This window comes from Salmo trutta, chromosome 8 (genome assembly GCF_901001165.1).
Source record: "Salmo trutta chromosome 8, fSalTru1.1, whole genome shotgun sequence".
NCBI classification, from domain to species: domain Eukaryota; kingdom Metazoa; phylum Chordata; class Actinopteri; order Salmoniformes; family Salmonidae; genus Salmo; species Salmo trutta.
In genome coordinates, this window is record NC_042964.1 from 26,281,601 (window position 1) to 26,302,319 (window position 20,719).

The window sequence follows — 20,719 nt, forward strand, 5'->3', positions numbered from 1 at the left end:
ATATACAGTATACAACGAGCTGTTTGTATGTGGCTGCTATGAAAGTAAACTGTGTTTGCTTGTGATCAGGGGTGTATTCATTGCGCTGATTCTGTTGAAAAACGTTTCTTGAACTGAAGCAAAGTAAACAGTATGAAACATGGATAAACATACCTGAATTTGTCCAATAGAAACTCTTGTTTGCAACTGTTGGACTAATGATTACACCCTAGATCAGTTAGATGCAGGCAAGTGTGTAAAGCGGTATTGAATGTGTCACTGTCTGTCACCTTGATTACTAAAAATTCTCTCGACCTGTGCACCTACTGTTATGTATGGTACGACGTGCTGTACGTCATACTATACGTTGTTATGGTTTACGACAGTGTGCTGCTTTACGGATGAATGGGTTGTCAGGATGAGTGGCACATGTCATTAAACGTCAGAGTGATGTACAATGTGAAACCGTGCAGACGTGTGTTCTTCTACAACTAGGCTAGATATAACATTGGCGACGAAGATGGCTGAATTCAATTTACCACCGCCGGCACCATTCCTCGCCGTGCCTGGCGAACCTCCAGTCCCGTGGAATAACTGGCTTGATAGCTTTAACACTTATATCGAAGCTATGGACCTTTCTACAATCTCCGACAAGCGGAGGACAGCACTGCTCCGTCACTGCCTTGGTACAGAGGGACAAAGGATTTTCAGAGCGCTTGGATCGGCTCCTACATTCACTGCCGCAGTCAGCCTCCTACGGAACCACTTCGCCGGGAAAGAGCGAGTGCTCCTCCGACGCTACCGGCTACGGAAGAGACACCAACGGCCGGGTGAGTCCATTCAAAGCTACGTGGCTAATCTGAGGGATTTGGCTAGCTCTTGTAACTATGGGACACTTCAGGACGAGATCATCAGGGATCAGTTGATAGAGGGGACGTTATGTGAAAAGACAAGGGAGAAACTGCTTTTGGAATCGGATAATTTACAACTAGATGGAGCTATTAAAATAGCACTCCAGGTTGAAGCGGCGTTGGAATGCTCTACTATGCTAACAGACAGATCTGCAGCATACACTCGGCCCCCAGCCATTCTCACACAGCAGCTTCAGCCCGAGCAGGCGCACTACAACGATCACGCGCTGTGCATGGCCTCCCACGTTGATAGCTGCATGGACACAGACACCGGCATGCCCGTGCAGCAGGCACACAGACAAACGAACAGAAGTAGCTGTGGCAACTGTGGGGCTAGCTCTCACAATTCAAGGGCTTCAAACTGCCCAGCCCGTGGGAAAATATGCAAGAACTGTTCAAAATACAATCACTTTGCAAAAGTGTGTCGTTCTGCCCCAGCTACTAGCTCCACCCAGCACAGGCCCTTAGTTTCATCTCACTCTCAACATGAACGCACGGAAATTCGAACTGTCTCCACCAACCATGTGTCATTCAGGACATGCACTGTGCAGCTGGGTGAGGTGGGTTTGCCTTTACTGCTGGATACTGGCGCTGCGGTGTCATTGCTCAACCTTGCAACTTACTACAAGTTTTTCAGTCACCTACCACTCCAACAGCCCTCCACTGCCCTGTGTGGGTATGGTAGATCCAAGATAGACATTGTAGGCACCCTCCAGGTCCCAGTACACTACGGCACCAAGCATCTGCCATCATTCACATTTCATGTTGCAAAGCGGGGTGCCAACCTCTTGGGCCTCGACCTCTTCACAGGCTTGGGATTCACGCTGAGAGATGACAGTGGGTCAGCTATCCACCAGGTTACCTGCACATGGCAACAGAACTGGCCAACTCTGTTTGATGGACTGGGCTGCCTCACAGCCTTTACTCACAGGCCCCTAGTGAATCCGGAAGTGACCCCAGTCATGCAGCCCCTGCGGCGCATTCCCTTTGCACTGCGTGATGACGTCACAAAAGATCTCCAGGCACAGTTGGATGCAGGCATCATTGAGCCAGTCAACGCTGCCCCCTGGATTTCAAACTTAGTCATTGCAACCAAAAAGTCAGGTGGAATCCGGACCTGCGTGGATCTTCGTGCTGTGAACAAGGCCGTTGTCCCGGATAAGTACCCCTTGCCTACAGCTGAGGAGCTGACCGCACAATTCCATGGCTCCACGATCTTCACGAAGCTTGACCTTCGTCAGGGTTATCTTCAGGTACCCCTCCACGCAGCTAGCAGAGATCTCACTACCTTTGTCACACATGCTGGCGTGTTCAGATATACACGCATGCCTTTTGGACTTAACTCCGCCCCCAGCTGCTTCCAGAAGGTGATGAGCACCATCCTCGCTGGAATACCTGGGGTGGCGGTTTATCTGGATGACATCGTGGTCCACGGTCCTGACCTCCACATCCATGATTGTCGACTCCACAGAGTATTCAGCGCTCTACTGCAGAACAACCTGACCCTTAACGGTGGAAAGTGCACCTTTGCAGCTCCAGCCGTCGAGTTTGTGGGGTTCCGCCTGTCGGCCAAAGGCATTGCCCCACTCATGTCGAACATTGAAGCCGTCCACAGGATCCCGGAACCGACCTCAGCCTCTCAGGTGGCGTCATTCTTGGGCATGACAGCCTACTACCTCCGGTTTCTGCCCCACTACTCCCAGACCACAGCGCCCCTTCGCCAGCTCCTCAAGAAGGATGAGCCATGGGCCTGGACGGCAGCCTGCTCAGACGCGGTCCGCTCACTGAAGAGCCAGCTCTCCACAGCCCCAGTCTTGGCTCACTTTGACCCCGTCTGCCCCACCATTGTCACATGTGACGCCTCAGCTGGAGCACTAGGAGCTGTCCTCTCACAGCTGCAGAATGGCATTGAGAGGCCCGTCGCCTTCGCCTCAAGGGCCCTGAGCCCCACAGAACAACGGTACTCTGTGGGCGAACGAGAAGCACTGGCCTGTGTCTGGGCGTGCGAAAGGTGGCACCTCTACCTCTATGGCCGTCTGTTCACGCTCCGAACCGACCACCAGTCCCTCACAACGCTACTGTCGGCATCAGGAACTGGCCACAAGCCACTTCGGCTGCACAGATGGGCCGACCGCCTCAGACAGTACGACTATCAACTGAAGTTCACTCCAGGGAGGGATAACGTGGTGGCAGACCTCCTCTCACGCTCCTTTGACGCTCCTACTCCGACCGTCTTGCCAGACGACAATGAAACAGACCTCGTACAAATGCTTTACGCTCCTCTTCAGTCAGTCGTCTCACTGGAAGAGCTGAAGCAAGCATCGGAACAGGATCCCACACTGTCTACCCTGCGCACCTACATACGCACTGGATGGCCAGCACACGTGCCGGAAGAGCTTGCGACTTTCGCCAGGGTGAAGCACGAACTGTCTTGCTGGGAAGAAGTCTGTGTCTCTCGAGGGTTTTGCACTGTGGTCCCAAGTGGTCTGCGTGCGCGTGTTCTATCCATGGCGCACGAGGGGCACTTGGGCATAGTGAAGGTCAAACAGAGATGTCGAGACCTTGTGTGGTGGCCAGGCATCGACCACGACATTGAAGCCCTGGTCAGGGATTGTGCTGCATGCCTCCTCAGTGGGAAAACAGGACAGTCCGCCCCACCCCCCCTGCAGCCTCTCGCATGGCCGTCCCGCCCCTGGGAGCACATCCAACTGGACATCTGTGGCGAGATCCATGGTCACGCAGTCCCTCACCATCAGCGCTTCCTGGTGGTGGTGTATGACCTCCACTCTAAGTGGCCAGAAGTGGTTCCTGTCGGAACTGTCACAGCACAGGCCATCGTGGACATCCTAGACAGCCTGTTCACAAGGTGGGGCCTGCCCCTCACCCTTACCACGGACAATGGGCCCCAGCTAATCTCTGCCGAGTTCTCCTCATATCTCAGCAACAAGGGAATCAAACACATCCGCACGGCCTACTACAACCCACAAGCTAACGGAGGGGTGGAACGCTTCAACCAAACGCTGAAGAATGGCATCAGAGCGCACCTGGTCCAGGGGTGCACGTTCCAAACTGCTTTGAATCAAACGCTAATGCACTACAGAGCAAGCAAACACACAACAACACAGGCCTCCCCGGCATCTCTCATGCTAGGTCGTGAGATGGAACTGCCACTGGACAGACTCAGAACACAGAGAGTTGCAGAACCGGCGACTAGGTGCACCCAAGAAAAACAGGCAGTGACTAGGCACCAAAGAGAAATGAAACAGCGTTTCGACAAGGCACACAGGGTGAAGAAGTCGATCATCCAAGTGTCTGACTGGGTCCGAGCCCGACGGCCTCAGCGGTGCAACAAAATGGCCTCATTCTGGTCGGACCCCCTGCAGGTCAGTCGACAACTGGGGCCCGCCACATTCATGTTGAGCAATGGATCACGCTGGCACGCCAGCCACCTCAGGAAAGTCCCTGCTCCTCAAGGAATACGAATGTACACAGAACAGACATGCAGGCCAGAGACGCCACCGGATGGACCTCCCCCACCACTACCACCCGAGCCCCAGCCTCTGTGGGCTCCCCAAGGGCCAGAGCCACAAGCGGTGGCGGTTGAAGAAAGGCCTATGCGGGCACGAACTCGCCCTGCTCATCTGGGGGACTACTTAACCTCTTTTCATTCTTAGGCTCCGATAGGGGTCTTAGTCAACCTCCAGGTTAATGGACTGAACTGGTTAGTTTGGAGGGTCCTTCCGTTTTAAAGGTTAATGTTTTATTTCTTACAGTTATCACTCTAGGTTCTTGCCCTATGGACATTTTATATATGGTACCAGTCCCTGGTTTTGGAAAGGGGGGGGAAATGTTATGTATGGTACGACGTGCTGTACGTCATACTATACGTTGTTATGGTTTACGACAGTGTGCTGCTTTACGGATGAATGGGTTGTCAGGATGAGTGGCACATGTCATTAAACGTCAGAGTGATGTACAATGTGAAACCGTGCAGACGTGTGTTCTTCTACAACTAGGCTAGATATAACACCTACGTTTGAAACTTTCATTCACAGGCTAGATTGAACCAATCTCATGGTGGGTACAGGGAACATTTGAGTATTACGTAGTAGCCTAAACATTTCGATGTTACATTGAGCTGGGTGAATGGAAAATGAATGACAGTCATCAAATATCCAGTTACAGAAATAAGCCCATGTTAAAAAAAAAGATCATCCTCCCTCATTTTAAATGGCACCGACCGCCCCTGGAACATATAAACTCAGCAAAAGAAAAGAAATGTCCTCTCACTGTCAACTGCCTTTATTTTCAGAAAACTTAACATGTGGAAATATGTGTATGAATGTAACAAGATTCAACAACTGAGACAAACTGTACAAGTTCCACAGACATGTGACTAACAGAAATTGAATAATGTGTCCCTGAACAAAGGGGGGGGGGTTCAAAATAAAAAGTAACAGTCAGTATCTGGTGTGGCCACCAGCTGCATTAAGTACTGCAGTGCATCTCCTCCTCATGGACTGCACCAGATTTGCCAATTCTTGCTGTGAGATGTTACCCCACTCTTCCCACCAAGGCACCTGCAAGTTCCCGGACATTTCTGGGGGGAATGGCCCTAGCACTCACCCTCCGATCCAACAGGTCCCAGACGTCCTCAATGGGATTGAGATCCGGGCTCTTTGCTGGCCATGGCAGAACACTGACATTCCTGTCTAGCAGGAAATCACGCACAGAACGAGCAGTATGGCTGGTGGCATTGTCATGCTGGAGGATCATGTCAGGATGAGCCTGCAGGAAGGGTACCACATGAGGGAAGAGGATGTTTTCCCTGTAACACACAGTGTTGAGAATGCCTGCAATGACAACAAGCTCAGTCCAATGATGCTGTGACGCACCGCCCCAGGCCATGATGGACCCTCCACCTCCAAATCGATTCCGCTCCCGAGTACAGGTCTCGGTGTAACGCTCATTCCTTTGACGATAAACGCAAATCTGACCATCACCCCTGGTGAGACAAAACCGTGACTCGTCAGTTAAGAGCACTTTTTGCCAGTCCTGTCTGGTCCAGCGACGGTGGGTTTGTGCCCATAGGCGACGTTGTTGCCGGTGGTGTCTGGTGAGGACCTGCCTTACAACAGGCCTACAAGCCCTCAGTCTAGCCTCCCTCAGCCTATTGCAGACAGTCTGTGCACTGATGGAGGGATTGTGCGTTGCTGGTGTAACTCAGGCAGTTGTTGTTGCCACCCTGTACCTGTCCCGCAGGTGTGATGTTTGGATGTACCGATCCTGTGCAGGTGTTTACATGTGGTCTGCCACTGCGAGGACGATCAGCTGTCCGCCCTGTAGCGCTGTCTTAGGCGTCTCACAGTACAGACATTGCAATTTATTGCATTGGCCACATCTGCAGTCCTCATGCCTCCTTGCAGCATGCCTAAGGCACGTTCATGCAGATGAGCAGGGACCCTGGGCATCTTTCTTTTGGTGTTTTTCCAGAGTCAGTAGAAAGGCCTCTTTAATGTCCTACGTTTTCATAACTGTGACCTTAATTGCCTACCGTCTGTAAGCTGTTAGGGTCTTAACGACCGTTCCACAGGTGCATGTTCATTAATTGTTTATGGTTAATTGAACAAGCATGGTGAACAGTGTTTAAACCCTTTACAATGAAGATCTGTGAAGTTATTTGGATTTTTACAAATTATCGTTGAAAGACAGGGTCCTGAAAAGGGGCATTTCTTTTTTTTCTGAGTTTAAATGCCCACATCAGATTCAAGCTTCTTGGGAAAAGCAGCATCGATCATGTAATGGACGAATGTCTGCGTATTCAAGCCGCGCAACACAAAAGAAAGTAAGAAACTGGGATGTTCTCAAACAGCTAATCAACACCACTGCATTTTTGAGTATGCTAGACTTGGCTTTTAAAGGACACGATGAGAAGGAAAGTTCCGCTAACAAGGGCAACTACAAGGAGCTTGCAGAGGTAATTGCACTTTACGGTGCTTTACTTGATGAACATATGGAACTTTCGACTGTCTTTTCTGGAATGTAGAAATCAATTCAGAATGATTTTATAGCTTCCATCGCATCATACATTAAAAGTTAGATTAAAGAGAGAGGTTGACGCACCTACATTTTCTCAAGCGTGCTCAAGTATGCTTTCCACTTTCGGTCTGTATTAATTTAGCAAAGGAGATAACACATAATCAGTTCGGACAGACACAAGCAAAAACGGATTACATGAATGTCACAGCGGCCTAGCCTACACCCAAACATTAGAGATCGGAAATGCTGTATGGGATGAAAACAAGACGATTTTTCAGTCTGATCAACTGTAGGCTACTAATAATAGCAGTTGCATACAGCCTATGGGCCCTGTCCATCTGGTCAGGTTAAACAAATTGGTAAAGTTATGTATTTATAGTACATTTTTGTGTCAGGAGAAAATGTGAATGTGATCAAATGGGGTTTATATTCAAACTTGGGCTGACTAGGATGCCGATACTTTTAACTGGATATAATCAATCAACATGATAGATGTGAGTTAATGTTTTATTGGGCCTATAGTTGCATTGGCCTGCATGACCCAAATATGCATAAAGCAAGCTCAGCCCTGTGAGTTCTGTTGTCTATTAGTTGTTGTCTCTGGGTCTGGGTAGAGGAAATCCCCCTCTTAATCTAGTCTAAATATAATTCACATGAACAAGTATACGGTTGGGTTTTCTTTTTAAAACCATCTGACCTGATTAGGAAAAACTGGTCCCATCATAGCCCATGTAAAACCTTTTTACAACGGATTAATCACTGTCATACCTTATATGGTTTTCCTGGTTAGGTTAACAGATAAGGAAAAACTTGGCCCACCACTCTGGGACCTATGGTGCCACCAGTCTCCTTGCAGTTGTCAGTTATTGTCAGGTAGGTGGATGATCAGGGCTTTATTCAGGAACGTTTCTTTGATGTGTCAAATAGGCGAGATGCTCAGACTGTTTGACTTTGTGAATTCTGAGATGTCTGAGTTTAACCTACGGTAGCACAGCTGTTAAGGAATGCATCTGCTATTTGTATTTACAGCTACTGTAAGTCCCTTCCTATTCCCTGATTTAGAGGTGATAACCACTCCACTGAAGCCACGTCTCATGTGCCCACTCATCCACTGTTTCCTCTCCAAGCACTATGAGTACCCCTATCCATTTTCTCTCATTACTGTATGTAGAGTCAATCACACACACACAAACACATTATTGCACATAAATTATTTTACTTCTCGCTTGGACTAACTCATTCTTAGCTGTTTTGTCTAGCTATGTAGTATATTGTGTTGTTATTTTTTGTCTTCCCAGTCAAATCCTGTCTTTCCTTCAGTGGAAGAGTTGAGCTCTTCCCCAAAACCATCCATCCATGATGAGCCTGTCCTGCACTGAAGCCTCTGAACACCTCAACCCCTGTCTTGCTCTGAAGTCAAGCCTCTGAACACCTCAAATCATGCCTCATACCCCCATTCAATCACTGTTGTGATCCCTTCCCAACACTGTGCAAGTAGCCCTCTCATTCCCATTCCCTATAATATTGTACTATAAATGTCTTCATTAAATGCTTTCAGTTAAAATACTTAGTCTTTGAAGATTTTTGAAACACGCTTTGTCATCTCCGTGTGTTCCGCGCCTATACTGTGGGTCTCTCATCCTCCTAAAATGTTCAAGTCACCAGCCTCCACTGCTAACTAAGATGCACTATTGTACTCTAAGACAGAGATTCCGTTCACAGACCACTAACACAGCCCACTAACGGTTCTCAATGCACTCCTAGTCTCACAGAGAAAGAGACAGAGCTAGAGACACACAGAGAGAGAGAGAGACAGATGCAGAGACCGTTTACACAGACCACATAGCACCAACAATTCTAGATACACAGAGAAAGTTTAAACAGGCCACACAGAGCACTAACCACAAAAAATACACACCCTGTCTAAGAAACTGAGACCACAGAGCCAACCTCAAGACCGTTTACACATACCACATTGTATGGCCAGTATCCCCACCAGCCACGACCAGTGGGAGTTATGCACAGTGTAGTTCTACTCACCATAGAGTATGTTGATGAGGGATATAGGCATCACTAGTATCCCCACCAGAATGTCAGCCACAGCCAGAGACCTCAGGAAGAAGTTGGTGGCATTCTGAAGCTTTTTCTCCAATGAGACAGCTAGGATGACCAGGATGTTTCCACACACCGTCAGCACGATGATGACCAGGATGAGGAGTGCCGGCCAGTTCTTCTCCTTCAAATACAACCAAACTTTATTTGTATAGCACCATAGAAAGAGAATGACTAGAACAGCCATAGAATATCTGAACCTCCGACCTTGGCAAATGACTGGTAAGCTCATGGGTACACTCAAAATGGCTAACCTGGTATTGTAGTGATTGTTGCTCTATATATAGCACATTTTGTAGCATCATCAATTAAATCCATAAAAAATAAATAATAATAATAATAATACAGATAAATAAAACACACTAACCTTCATGGTCGGTGCTCGAATCACCGCCTCTGCCTGCGACAACCCCAACGACAGGTTAGCATCTACTCCTCCAGCCCCGACCCCCCAGGGTAGACTCTGGTTGAGTCCAAGGTAGGTAGAGCTGTTCCCCCCTGGCAAGACCATCCAGCCCCCTACCTCCAGAGAGTCCGTGGCGGAGGATCCGAACCCGCTCAGTAGAGCTACCCCTCCTGGACTTCCCATCCTAGGAGGGTCTCCTGAGACCTGGAGGTCCTGGCTGGACCTGCACTACTCCCCTGTCACCACTAGAGGGACCAACCCAGAGGACCATGTGACATCAACAGACTTGGGATTGGTTTGTTAGGGATAAAAACGTGTTGTCTTGTAATGGGTAGTCCAAGTTTAGGTCCACTTAGAAAGTCTAGAGACTTGGAATTGATTTAGTCTGGGTTCCGGGTGAAAATAGTGTTAGAGTGGGATCTAGTTACGGTTTAGTTAAGTTCACAAAATGGATAGTCAAGACTCCAGGTTTAGGTCCACTTGAAAGTAAAGGAAGAGTTGATTGGTGGTTATGTTTCCTCTTATACAGTGGAGAAGGAGAACGCCCCAGGATAAGCTCTTCTTCAGAAGTCCCATGTGAAGGACAAGCTGAGCTGGTCAGTGTTGCCCATTGTTTCATGTTTTTGGTAACTTTAGAGTAGAAGACCCATTGTTTCTATGTTTAGAAAGGTCTAGAGAAAGGGAATACAAAAACATCGAGTTTTACTCTCTCTCTCTTTCAATCTCTCATTGTGTGTACATGAGTGTGTGCACAGATCTATGTGTATATGAGTGTATGTGTGTGTATGTCTGTTTGTGTATTTATGTGTGTATGTGTGTGTGTATCTACTTGTATATTGTCCATACTGTCTATATACACCACATATTTATATTCTGACATTACTCTTTCTGATATAGCACATTGTGATATTTTTTAATCTGTAGATTCTTCTTTTTTACTTTTTTTTGTCTATTATTATTTGTCTATTATTATTGTACTGTTAGACATGTACTGAACTGCTGGAGCTAGAAACAAAAGCAATTCACTGCACCTGCTTTAACATCTACTAATCTGTGTACAAATAAACTTTGATTTGATTCCATTTTTTAAGATAAACAGCCTACAGCCTCGAACACTGTAATCCCACATATAAATCTAATGCAGTTTGTGAGGCTTAGAATAATGAAATGGCTACATTAATGGGATACAGTTTGTTTATATGACGCGGTTCAGATGATACATCCCAGACCAAGAGAGCGCTACAGGCAATGCAGTTAAACAGGGCTATAAAACAGCAATACATAAAATAGATAAGATTTGGCATGGGTCCCCAGGTCCTCAAAAATTCTACAGCTGCACCGTAGAGAGCATCCTGCATCACCGCCTGGTATGGCAACTGCTCGGCATCTGATCGTATGGCACTATAGAGGGTAGTGCGTACGGCCCAGTACATCACTGGGGCCAAGCTTCCTGACATCCAGGATCTATATAATAGGCGGTGTCAGAGGAAGGCCCAAAAAAGTGTCAAAGACTCCAAAGTCTCACCAAAGTCATAGACTGTGCTCTCTACTACCGCATGGGAAGCAGTACCGGAGCGCCAAGTCTAGGACCAAAAGGCTCCTTAATAGCTTCTACCATCAAGCCATAAGACTGCTGAACAATTAATCAAATGGCCACCCGGACTATTTACATTGAACCCCCCCCCCTGATTTTACAATGCTGCTACACGCTGTTTATTATCTATGCATAGTCACTTTACAAATTGCCTCGGCTAACCTGTACCCCCGCACATTGCCGGTACCCCCTGTATAGCCTCGTTATTGTTATGTAATTATCTTGTGTTACTTTAGTACACATATTCTTAACTGCATTGTGGGTTAAGGGCTTGTATGTAAGCATTTCACTGTAAGGTCTACACTTGATGTATTCTTGTGACAAATTAAATTTGATTTGAAGAGAACAAAACTAAAAAGGAAGAGACAAAGAAAGGGGGGCAGATACAGAGAAAGGGGGGAGAGAGGGGGAAATAGACAAGGAGACAGACAGAGCCAACCTTGGGGGCGTAACTCAACGAGGATTGAAAGCTCGGTCACTTATGTCTCGTGGGTTTCATAACCATGTCTTCATAACAATTCAATAATGATAGGTGACAGGAATTCAGTTCAACCATTTATATGAACGTGCTAATCTCAACACATACAGCTCTCATGATGCTCTGCGGCACAACCCTAATACACCACATCTCCTCCCCACCTACTTAAATTACCCCATTATGAACAACAGTCCTGAGAAGGTAACTGTGAGCCCCTAGGTGATGACTAGTGGGCCAGGGTGTCACCCAGTAACAGTTACAGACCACTCACGACTGGTGGTTGTCAATGTTGCTTTACTCAACAATAACTGATCTGTGTGCCTTTTCCAGATGACGTCCTCTGCAGTCTGAACAGTGTAGGGCGTAGGACCAGCCTGAGCAAAGACTGTTGCAGGAACCCGCTTTGGTCCATTGAGTTAGCTCCTAGCTAAGACATTTTCTCCAGGATTGAAAGCTCGGTCATTTGCTCTCAGTTCATGACATTTGACTTGACTCTCCTGGCATTTTTGCATTTAGAGGTTTGAGTACTGTAGGTCAAAGCTTGTGCATAGCTCTCTCTCTTCATGTATCATGGTGCAAGAGAAAATGGCTGACGTTTTACGTGCTCCTAACCGAATGTGTTTTTTTGTTAGTTTTTTTGCATTGTTTCTAACTTATATTTTTATTTATTCTGTACATAATATTGCTGCAACCATCTATTATGACCGAAAATAACTTCTGGACCTCAGAACAGCATTTACTCACCACAAACTGGCAGAAGTTTTTTCTCTAACAAGTCTGACAAGCCCGACGTGAAGGACATACTGCTTTCCCGGGAACCGGCCCAAATCCCCATAATTTGCATGAAGAGAAGACGGAGAAAAAGAGGACGAAGGTTGGGCTGCCTTCTGAGAATTCGTAGGCGATCGAATAAACTCCCACTGCCTTCCGTTCTACTAGCTAACATGCAATCATTGGAAAATAAAATCGACGACCTACGAAGAAGACAGATTATTTCACTTATAATTCACTGTATCACAATTCCAGTGGGTCAGAAGTTTACATACACTAAGTTGACTGTGCCTTTAAAAAAAAATTGTAGACCTCCACAAGTTTGGTCCAACCTTGGGAGCAATTTCCAAACGCCTGAAGGTAACACGTTCATCTGTACAAACAATAGTACGCAAGTATAAACACCATGGGACCACGCAGCCGTCATACCGCTCACCAAGGAGACGCGTTCTGCCTCCTAGAGAAGAATGTACATTGGTGCGAAAAGTGCAAATCAATCCCAGAACAACAGCAAAGGACCTTGTGAAGATGCTGGAGGAAACAGGTACAAAAGTATCTTTATCCACAGTAAAACGAATCCTGTATCGACATAACCTGAAAGGCCGCTCAGCAAGGAAGAAGCCACTGCTCCAAAACCACCATAAAAAAATACAGACTACAGTTTGCAACTGCACATGGGGACAAAGATTGTAACTTTTTGGAGAAATGTCCTCTGGTCTGATGAAACAAAAATAGAACTGTTTGGCCATAATGACCATTTGGAGGAAAAAGGGGGAGACTTGCAAGCCAAAGAACACCATCCCAACCGTGAAGCACAGGGGTGGCAGCATCATGTTGTGGGGGTGTTTTGCTGCAGGAGGGTCTGGCGCACTTCACAAAATAGATGGCATCATGAGGAATGAAAATTATGTGGATATATTGAAGCAACATCTCAAGACATCAGTCAGGAAGTTAAAGCTTGGTCGCAAATGGGTCTTCCAAATGGACAATGACCCCAAGCATACTCCCAAAATTGTGGCAAAATGCCTTCAGGACAACAAAGTCAAGGTATGGAGTGGCCATCACAAAGCCCTGATGTCACGATTCCTACCGAAGGTGGCGCCCCCTCCTGCTCGGGTGGCGCTCGGCGGTCGTCGTCACCGGCCTATTAGCTACCACCGATTCCCTTTTTGTTTTTCCCTTTTTTTATGTTTTCTCACCTGCCCTGAGTTAGTCAATTAAGAGGGCTATTTAGTTCAGCTGGCCCGCTCCCTATTGTGCGGGATTGTCCTTCTGTGTGTCGACTGCGTTTTGTTCGACTGTGCTTGTCGATTGTATTTTCCCTGTTGTTGGGAGACCTTTTATTTTGTACATGTGGTTTTATTAAAATTACCACACAGTGTTCGCTGCTTCCTGCGCTTCTTTCCGCCACACCACAGACAAGCCGTTACACCTGACCTCAATTCCTATAGAACGTTTTTGGGCAGAACTGAAAAAGTGTTTGCGAGCAAGGAGGCCTACAAACCGGACTCAGTTACACCAGCTCTGTCAGGAGGAATGGGCCAAAATTCACCCAACTTATTGTGGGAAGCTTGTGGAAGGCTACCCGAAACGTTTCACCCAAGTTAAACAATTTAAAGGCAATGCTACCAAATACTAATTAAAAGTCAGGAATTGTGAAAAACTGAGTTTAAATGTATTTGGCTAAGGTGTATGTAAACTTCCGACTCCAACTGTATTTGTCATACATTGCCATAACAGTGCTTGCATACTGTGGTGTAAACTCACCTCGGTCTCCAGAGAAAGTAAACTTTGTCTTGAATACAAGCCATGTCTACTTATTTGCTACATTGACTAATCTACTGTTTTATTTTAACATGTTTACTTGCCAACAAATTAGTTTAAATGATACACCAACTCCCTGCATCATTTGTTTTCGCAGTAAGACTGAAGCTAGTTTATCAGAATACAATAAATATCACAATGAATTGATCAAGAAGTTGAAGTCAACACTTTATTTTGGCATTCTGATGAAGCTGGAATCATTTAGTAATTTGTCAGTACACTTGTAAAAAATATGATATATACAGTATAACACCATTATATACATACTGTATGTTCAACAGTTAGCAATATCTATACCACAATGCAGTTGTGAGCATAGAAGGCAAACTGAATATGGATGTTGTGTTGGTTGAATGTTCCAGGCTGGTTCCACAATGTTCTTCAGCTGGTGAACATCTTCTTGTGTTGAGTAATGGCAGCTGGTTTAGTAAACTTTGGCACTGTGGCCATGTTGTTAGGGATGTTGGTTTTGGGGGGCTGTGACCCTGGCTCCTTGTCGACAACCGTCTGGTCCTTTCAAATAAAATCCAATTGTATTTGTCACATGCGCCGAATACAACAGGTGTAGACCTTACAGTGGCATGCTTACTAAATAATTAAAGAGCAGCAGTAAAATAACAGGGGGGGGGGGGGGGGGGTAGCCATTTGATTAGCTGTTCAGCAGTCTTATGGCTTGGGGTAGAAGCTGTTAAGAAGCCTTTCGGACCTAGACTTGGCGCTCCGGTACCGCTTGCCATGCGTTATCAGAGAGAACAGTCTATGACTAGGGTGGCTGGAGCCTGAGTGTACCCCACAACCAGGTGGACAAGCCTCTCGTACACTTTCTTCACCACCCACTGCTTTGACCTCTTGCAGAAGATTTGTTGGTTCTGCAAGTCTCCTGGAAAGAAATGAAAACTGATCATCAGGATGTGTAACCATACATTAAACAAAAAAGGGTACAATAGACTGGTGTGTGTATTACACTCAGAGTCAATAATGGGGCATTGAGCTGGGCTGTTAGCAAAGATGTGAAAAGTTTTAGGGGGGCTTGACTTGTAGACAGTCTACCGTAAATTCCGGACTATAAGCCGCAACTTTTTTCCCAGGCTTTGAACCTCGCGGCTTATATATGGATTTTTCCCGCTTTCAATTTTTTTTTCTCCAAATAAACACATTCTGTGACGTGCTCAGTTTTTTGGCGGCATGAAGCTTTCATTAGACCAATGAAATTGCCGAACGGGTTACGGTCAAACAACTTTTTTGTTTGCTGTTTAGATTAAATCGAGCGCTCTCAAACTTCCCATCATTCTGATTACGGTAGTCATTTTGTCACCCTCATCATGGCAAAGACAGAGAAATGCATATGATGCAGCTTTCAAGTTGAAGGCGATTGATCTGGCTGTTGGAAAAGGAAATAGAGCTGCTGCACGGGAGCTTGGTCTTAATGAGTCGATGATAAGACGTTGGAAACAGCAGCGTGAGGAATTGACTCAGTGCAAAAAGACAACTAAAGCTTACTGCTAATTTTGTACTTTTTGTTACAAGCCGTGTTTCGTTAAAGCCTATTTATTTTTGTTACAAGCCGTGTTTCGTTAAAGCCTATTTATTTTTGTTACAAGCCGTGTTTCGTTAAAGCCTGTGTAAAGTTCATTTGTTTCAATGTACCGGTAGGCACCTGCGGCTTACAGACATGTGCGGCTTATTTATGTTCAAAATAATATATTTTTTTGAAATTCAGTGGGTGCGGCTTATATTCAGGTGCGCTTAATAGTCCGGAAATTACGGTAGTCATGTATTGTTGTGTATGAGTGTTTGTATTGTTGTGTATGAGTGTAGGCTCTGCCCTAATTTATGTGCTCTCTGTCACCTTGATCTGTATGGCAAAAGGCCCAGGAACACAAGGAAAGAACAAAGGAGAACGCCCAAGGACTAGTCAGCCATTCCACCTCTGAGGGGCCAAAATGTATCTCTCTGTTACAGTATTCAGAGGACTGAATATTGACTGTGTAATAGAATAATACTATAGTATCCATGTCTGGTATCTATCTGAAACTTGTTCACTGAAGATAAATCTGATGTTATCTATATGTACAGCACCAGTCAAAAGTTTGAACATACCTACTCATTCCAAGGTTTTTCTTTATTTTTACTATGTTCTACATTGTAGAATAATAGAGAAGACATCAAAACTATTAAATAACGCATATGGAATCATGTAGTAACCAAAAAAGTGTTAAATCAAAATATATTTTCTATTTTAGATTCTTCAAAGTAGCCACCCTTTGCCTGATGACAGCTTTGCACACTCTTGGCCCTATTCCACAAAGCTGTCATCAAGGCAAAGGGTGGCTTCTTTGAATAATCTAAAATAGAAAATATATTTTGATTTGTTTAACACTTTTTTGAATGAGTAGGTGTGTCCAAACTTTCGACTGGTGCTGTACATTGGTCTCATCCCACACACAACAAGACTTTAGCTGCTGTGACACTCTGTGGAGATTAGGCCTGGTGGTCAGGTTACTGTAAACTTGGTATCATTTGATTGGTCAATGGTGTTTGGTATTAGGTTGAATGAGTTAAACCTTCAGATGTTATAAATGGAGTTAAATGCCATTGTTCTCTCTCTTATCCTGTAGCCAGTCCATGGAGTACGGTTGTATGATCAATTCTAATTTCTTAGGCTTCTAGGCCTCTGGCCTAGTAGGCATCTCTCTGTGTATGCTTTGTCCTGTAAGTAAACTTTAGGATCTATATGCCTAGAATAATACTTTGTTAATGTCAGTTTTGCCTTGTAACTTAAGCTTTATGCCTTGTATATGAATTCATTCATTTTATTACGTAATTAAATACAACTAAATAAAAATTTCTTGATTGCCTATTACTGTAAATCAACCATAGCCTCTTCCATATTGCTTTTTATCTTATGGAGTCAGACAAACATTTTAATAGGTTAATTGCTTAGTCTTATTACGAGTCGCATGTTAGGTATGTTTATAATATGCATATGTACATTTACATTTACGTCATTTAGCAGACGCTCTTATCCAGAGCGACTTACAATATTATCTTCTCTGGTTTGGTTAATATAAAAATCATGTGAAGTTTCAGATGGTCATCACATAACGAAAGCTACTGTATATTTCTTGACGTCAAACCATGTTGAGTTATGTTCTTGCCCCCCATGTGAATGAATAGTCACGTTACTACTACACGAGAAGCATCTCGACAAGACGTTGTCATTTTATCACGCCGTCCGTGTTGCTTCATCCATTTGTAGTCGTATAACTATTGGTGAACTGTTTCTAACCTGTTTCAACCTGTCTCAACCTGTTTCAACCTGTCTTAACCTGTTTCAACCTGTTTCCAACCTGTCACAACCTGTTTCCAACCTGTTTCAACCTGTCTCAACCTGTTTTCAAACTGTTTCCAACCTGTCTCAACCCGTTTTCAACCTGTCTCAACCTGTTTCCAACCTGTTTCAACCTGATTCAACCTGTCTCAACCTGTCTCAACCTGTTTCAACCTGTTTTCAACCTGTCTCAACCTGTTTCAACCTGCCTTAACCTGTTTTCAACCTGCGTCAAACTGTTTCAAACTGTTTCAACCTGCCTTAACCTGTTTCAACCTGTCTCAACCTGTTTTCAATGTTTCCAACCTGTCTCAACCTGTCTTAACCTGTTTCAACCTGTTTCAACCTGTCTCAACCTGTATCAACCTGTTTCAGCCTGTCTCAACCTGTTTCCAACCTGTTTCCAACCTGTTTCAACCTGTCTCAACCTGTCTCAACCTGTTTTCAACCTGTTTCCAACCTGTTTCAACCTGTTTTCAACCTGTTTTCAACCTGTCTCAACCTGTTTCAACCTGTCTCAACCTGTTTCAACCTGTTTCCAACCTGTTTCCAACCTGTTTCAACCTGTTTTCAACCTGTATCAACCTGTTTCAACCTGTTTCAACCTGCTTCTTTCCTTCAGATTGGAGACCTATTGACTTTGGAAATAAACCACTTTTCAACGGCAGGGAAGGTATGAACGGAGGTAAGACGCGTCGCTACGGGCGAAGACGATCTGATTCGGAGACGTAGCAAACGTCATTTCTGTTGTGTTTAAAGAAGAGGCCTGCGTCCTTGTGACCTTAGCGTCCGTGTAGATATGTACGGCAGGGACCAAAGCGAAAAAAAGATAGGTAGGAGAAAGCCCAGTGTAATGCTTTTGTAGGTTAGCAGTAAAAAACCTACTCTACGCTGGTGCAACATTTGACTGGACTGTAAGGTGTCCGCAAATATAATTAAAAGTTGACCCTATTCATCTATCAGCTTGAGGTGATTGTACTGCGTCACTGCTCACTGCATCCAAGTTGCTTGATATAGTCGTTCCAAAGAACTGTCAGTCAAGGCGAGCTCATGAATATTTAGCTCCCCGCCCGCTCAGTCTGTATTTTCAAACTTCCTGGTAGTTAGCCACGAGAGAGGAAGTACGAGAGAGGAAGTACTTTTCAGGACCTTTAACGTAGCACTAATTCTTAACAGATTTAAGTTATGACAGCTAGTCTTTTCAAATGACAATCTGTTCTTCATTGAATTATATATGTTAAATAAAACAATACAAATAAAAAGTAATTGTGGGCAAAACTACATTGTACTCACCTGTACAGTACACATGCTACATATGAACTGTCCTTGGGTTACCTGTACAGTACAGTACTTTTCATATCGACTGTCCTTGGGTTACCTGTACAGTACAGTACTTTTCATATGGACTGTCCTTGGGTTACCTGTACAGTACAGTACTTTTCATATGGACTGTCCTTGGGTTACCTGTACAGTACAGTACTTTTCATATGGACTGTCTAGGTGTCAAAGGGTCTTCTGATGTTGTCTTCCTATCGTCAGGTTTCCCGTTCCCAGAGTGGAGTACCCCTGGCCCGTCCATGGACTCCCCTGTGACACATGTCTCTGAGAAGGACAACTCGTGGCTGTACACCCTGGATCCTATCCTGGTCACCATCATCGTCATGTCTTCCCTGGGCGTGCTGCTGGGGGCGGTGTGTGGCGGCCTGCTGCTCTACTGCACCTGCTTCTACAGCGGCCTGTCGTCACGGAGCTCCACCACACTGGAGAACTACAACTTCGAGCTGTACGACGGGATCAAACACAAGGTGAAGATCAACCAGCAACGCTGCTGCTCCGAGGCCTAAGACGCTTTCCTCCACCTGGAAGGTCTAGTCCTTCAAGCCCTTGGGCTGTTCCAACCCAAAGACCTGTGCTTAATGCTTGATGACACCGACATACAGACAGATACACCCGCTATATCATTTCTCCCCCCTCGGGGGTCTTTTCTCTGCCTGCAGGAGAGGCCCTGATCAATCAAAACTTGGGAATGAACCACACTTTACCTGCCATGATGCCACACGTACAGGCCAGTGGACCACAGTGGTATGGGCTTGGAACTGAACACTTTCTGTCAGTCTGGGCTTGGACCTGAACACTTACTGTCAGTCTGGATTTGGACCTGAACTCCTACTGTCAGTCTGGGCTTGGACCTGAACTCCTACTGTCAGTCTGGGCTTGGACTCAAATTCCTATTGTCAGTCTGGGCTTGGACCTGAACTCCTACTGTCAGTCTGGGTTTGAACCTGAACTCCTACTGTCAGTCTGGGCTTGGACCTGAACTCCTACTGTCAATCTGGGCTTGAACCTGAACTCCTACTGTCAGTCTGGGCCTGGACCTGATCTCCTACTGTCAGTCTGGGCCTGGACCTGAACACTTACTGTCAGTCTGGGCTTGGACCTGAACACTTACTGTCCGTCTGGGCTTGGACCTGAACACTTACTGTCAATCTGGGCTTGGACTTGAACTCCTGTCAGTCTGGACCTGAACTCCTACTGTCAGTCTGGGCTTGGACCTGAACACTTACTGTCAATCTGGGCTTGGACTCAAACTCCTACTGTCAGTCTGGGCCTGGACCTGAACTCCTACTGTCAGTCTGGGCTTGGAATCAAACTCCTACTGTCAGTCTGGGCTTGGATCTGAACTCCTACTCTCCATCTGGGCTTGCACTCAAATTCCTACTATCAGTCTGGGCTTGGACCTGAACTCCTTCTGCCAGTCTGGGCTTGGATCTGAACTCCTACTGTCAGTCTAGGCTTGGAACTGAACTCCTACTGTCCATCTGGGCTTGGACCTGAACTCCTACTGTCCATCTGGGCTTGGACCTGAACTCCTACTGTCAGTCTGGGGTGGACCTGAACTCCTTCTGTCAGTCTGGGCTTGGACTCAAATTCCTACTGTCAGTCTGGGCTTGGAACTGAACTCCTACTGACAGTCTGGGATTGAAATCAAAGCTCTACTGTCATTCTGGGCTTGTACTCAAACTCCTGCTGTCAGTCTTGGCTTGGACCTGAACTCCTATTGTCCGTCTGGGCTTGGACTCAAATTCCTACTGTCAGTCTGGGCTTCGACCTGAACTCCTACTGTCAGTCTGGGCTTGTACCTGATCTCCTACTGTCCATCTGGGCTTGGACCTGAACTCCTACTGTCAGTCTGGGCTTGGATTCAAACTCCTACTGTCAGTCTGGACTTGGATTCAAACTCCTACTGTCAGTCTGGGCTTGGACCTGAACTCCT

The 20,719-nt window shown here is 45.8% G+C and overlaps 2 protein-coding genes across 4 annotated transcripts in view; one reads left to right on the forward strand and one right to left on the reverse strand.

Annotated features, from left to right (window-relative positions):
- Nucleotides 1-20,719, reverse strand: part of htr2cl1 (5-hydroxytryptamine (serotonin) receptor 2C, G protein-coupled-like 1) — a 198,924-nt gene that overhangs the window by 18,529 nt on the left and 159,676 nt on the right. For all 3 annotated transcript variants that reach the window (XM_029760675.1, XM_029760674.1, XM_029760673.1), the window contains 2 exons: nucleotides 9,409-10,118; nucleotides 8,970-9,165 (listed from right to left, as the gene is read on the reverse strand). In XM_029760675.1, the coding sequence (XP_029616535.1) occupies nucleotides 8,970-9,165; nucleotides 9,409-9,630 (418 nt within the window). In that variant the 5' untranslated portion in view covers nucleotides 9,631-10,118. The remainder of the gene's footprint in view (nucleotides 1-8,969; nucleotides 9,166-9,408; nucleotides 10,119-20,719) is intronic.
- Nucleotides 17,686-19,289, forward strand: LOC115197939 (neuropilin-2-like). Its single transcript, XM_029759611.1, has 2 exons — nucleotides 17,686-18,130; nucleotides 18,985-19,289. The coding sequence occupies exons 1-2, from the start codon at nucleotides 18,121-18,123 to the stop codon at nucleotides 19,287-19,289; spliced, it is 315 nt and encodes a 104-aa protein (XP_029615471.1). The 5' UTR covers nucleotides 17,686-18,120.